A 2562-nucleotide genomic window follows, 5' to 3' on the forward strand; every position below is an offset into this window, starting at 1 on the left:
AGGTGTTATTGTTTCAGGGCAAGACTAACGGAAAACGAAATAAGGCAGTCAGGTTGCTTGAATTTCTTCGTAATTCAAGGACTCACTCAAGACGACCTTCCAGCAATTATGTATGCCCTAGAGAACAATGTTAACCGCAACAAAAGAGCGTTCGAAATATTTCAGCGATACCAAGCAGGTATCCAAAAATTTATAAATAAGTTATAAATATCCATTGAGTTAACAAGACTTTGGTCTGCGTAATAACTTAAGAATCTAAACATCCCTACAACTGTGGATGTTTTACCTTTCGAGACCGGGTTGAAATTGTAATAATAAGTTTCAAAAAAATCATGGCTTTAGCTGAAGTGTATTTAAAAATTCCGCCTAGACGAAACATGAGGTTTCTTAGAAATGCAAAAAGTCACATTGTACAGTGACATATGTAATTTTATACTCTGCTATAAAACCATTATTGAAATTTCTTCGTCTGCAGATAACACACATGCGGAGAACTTGGAAAATATTACGATAAACCCAACAGCGGCGCCTTCATCAAGCTCAACTACTTCGTCCTTAAAAGATGGTAAATTATTTCTACTGATACAAATTTCTTCCTAATCCTAAGCTTAACGACTTCTTCGTTCGATTCTATTTTGCGACGAATTTTACCAAACTCGAGACATATATCGGAAAACTATGTCCTGGAAATGTTTCACAGATTTACATGTCAAAATAGCAAGTTGATTTTACCTTGTTGGATGTCGAGTGAAACACAATTTTTAATTATAATGCCTACATGAATCCATTTATTTCTCTAATTTTAGCAATTGGAACTACACTGTCACAAAATTTCTTGGCGTCGGCTGTTTTGGCGTCGTCTTCCAAATCAGAGAATCTTCTACTGGGCTGAACTCCGACCCGGTGGATGCAGCACTTAAGATAGTAGTTGGGCACACAAGAGATGTGACTGAGTTTAAGAATACAGTGGAGCGAGAATGCCAAATAATGGACGCTACCAATTCAACCCCTCACGAAAATGTGGTTACTATTTTGGCCCATAAGCTTCTTGAACCTGAGGGTCCAAACATCATCGACGAATACATGCAGGCTACCAATACTATTTTAGAACATGGGAAACGACTTTGTTGTTTATTCCTGACAGATAACTTAACCCGTGGTTATCCCGCCATCATAATTAAAATGGAACTATGTGGTCCAACCCTGCAGACATGGTTACTCAAAAACGATAAAAAACCTGAACAAGTTAGCAATGTCGATATAGACTTTACGCTGCGCAAACAAATTACACTTGGGATGATTTCTGGCCTAAAATTTCTCCATTCCAAGAATATTCTGCACCGAGATTTGAAACCTGAAAATATTTATTTTTCCCACGTCAAGGACTCTGACGATTTGTTCCAATGCCCTATAAAACTTGGAGACTTTGGGCAATGCCGTAAAGTCCCGGGTGATGCCACCATGACACAAACGGCTCAAGTATGGTCGGAACAGTACCGAGCTAGAGAAGCTAAAGAATTCGATGAACTAGGGAACCTCCGGTACGGGCCGAATGCTGATTGGTTTTCTGTGGGACTTATTATTTTTGAAATGTTCCACCTGATTCCCAAGACAGTGCTCAAGACAAAATTTGCTGACCTAATTGGAAAAAAGGGTGTTGGTCTGGTAAACGATTTTCCTGACATGCCAAATCTGAAAGATATCATAATCGGTTTAACCAGAAAAATGTCTGACGCTAGGGTGCCAACCATCAAAAAAATTCGTGACGATAATTTTGTTATGTTTTAATATCACTTTAACAGTTCCTGTTTATGCTCAAAAGTTAGAAAGACCAAATGCCATCAGTATAATATAAATATTGCATTAGAAACAACCACTGGTAAATATGTATCAGTTTAATAATTTTCCGCGAATACGTTACTTTCAACATAAGTTATCCAATTTAAGCTACAACATTATACATACATAGTTTTATTCAAATTGAAAAATAAATTTGGTAAAATTTAATGCTTTCGTAATATTTCCTTCATGTGAAGTTGCATAAATGAAACTTATCACATTGCACAAATTATAATAATTGCCTGTACCTATGTATATAGTTTTAGTGTAATTTACTAATGCCATAAATCCACAATGCCATAAAGTATTAACCGTATGGGAAATTTATGTATATGTAGCACAATCGGATCATAAATATTATGATCATAAATGTTATTGGTTCGGAGCATCTTATATATTTAAATATTTTAACACAATGGACAAATTCTAGTTAGATACGCCGACCATTCTATTCCATGCCAATTTTTGTATAAGTTTTGCGTCCACTTTCCAGTCTATGTATATATGTACATATATTTTACTTGGTAGGGACTTGTATAAGTAAAGCGCATAAATTAAGCACACGCATTGGAAAATGGTATTCAATTATTGCTGGCCGGAGAATATATACATAAATATGACTCTACCCGAATGGTATAAACTAGCATTATTATCTATTCAGTATACATACAGAAACCATTTTCGTACCATTCAGAAACACGTTAGTATCAATCCGGCAGAAAA

At 35.8% G+C, this 2562-nt stretch overlaps 1 protein-coding gene across 1 annotated transcript; it reads left to right on the forward strand.

Annotated features, from left to right (window-relative positions):
- The first annotated feature begins 987 nt into the window (after nucleotides 1-987).
- On the forward strand, nucleotides 988-1788 carry LOC118437764 (interferon-induced, double-stranded RNA-activated protein kinase-like). The gene has a single exon (XM_035857098.1). The coding sequence runs from the start codon at nucleotides 988-990 to the stop codon at nucleotides 1786-1788; it is 801 nt and encodes a 266-aa protein (XP_035712991.1).
- The last annotated feature ends 774 nt before the right edge of the window (nucleotides 1789-2562 follow it).

This window comes from Folsomia candida, unplaced genomic scaffold (genome assembly GCF_002217175.1).
Source record: "Folsomia candida strain VU population unplaced genomic scaffold, ASM221717v1 Fcan01_Sc016, whole genome shotgun sequence".
In the NCBI taxonomy this organism is placed as follows: Eukaryota; Metazoa; Arthropoda; class Collembola; order Entomobryomorpha; family Isotomidae; genus Folsomia; species Folsomia candida.

Coding starts and splice junctions, on each gene's coding strand:
- LOC118437764 (XM_035857098.1), top strand. CDS start 988: ATGGACGCTACCAATTCAACCCCTCACGAAAATGTGGTTACTATTTTG.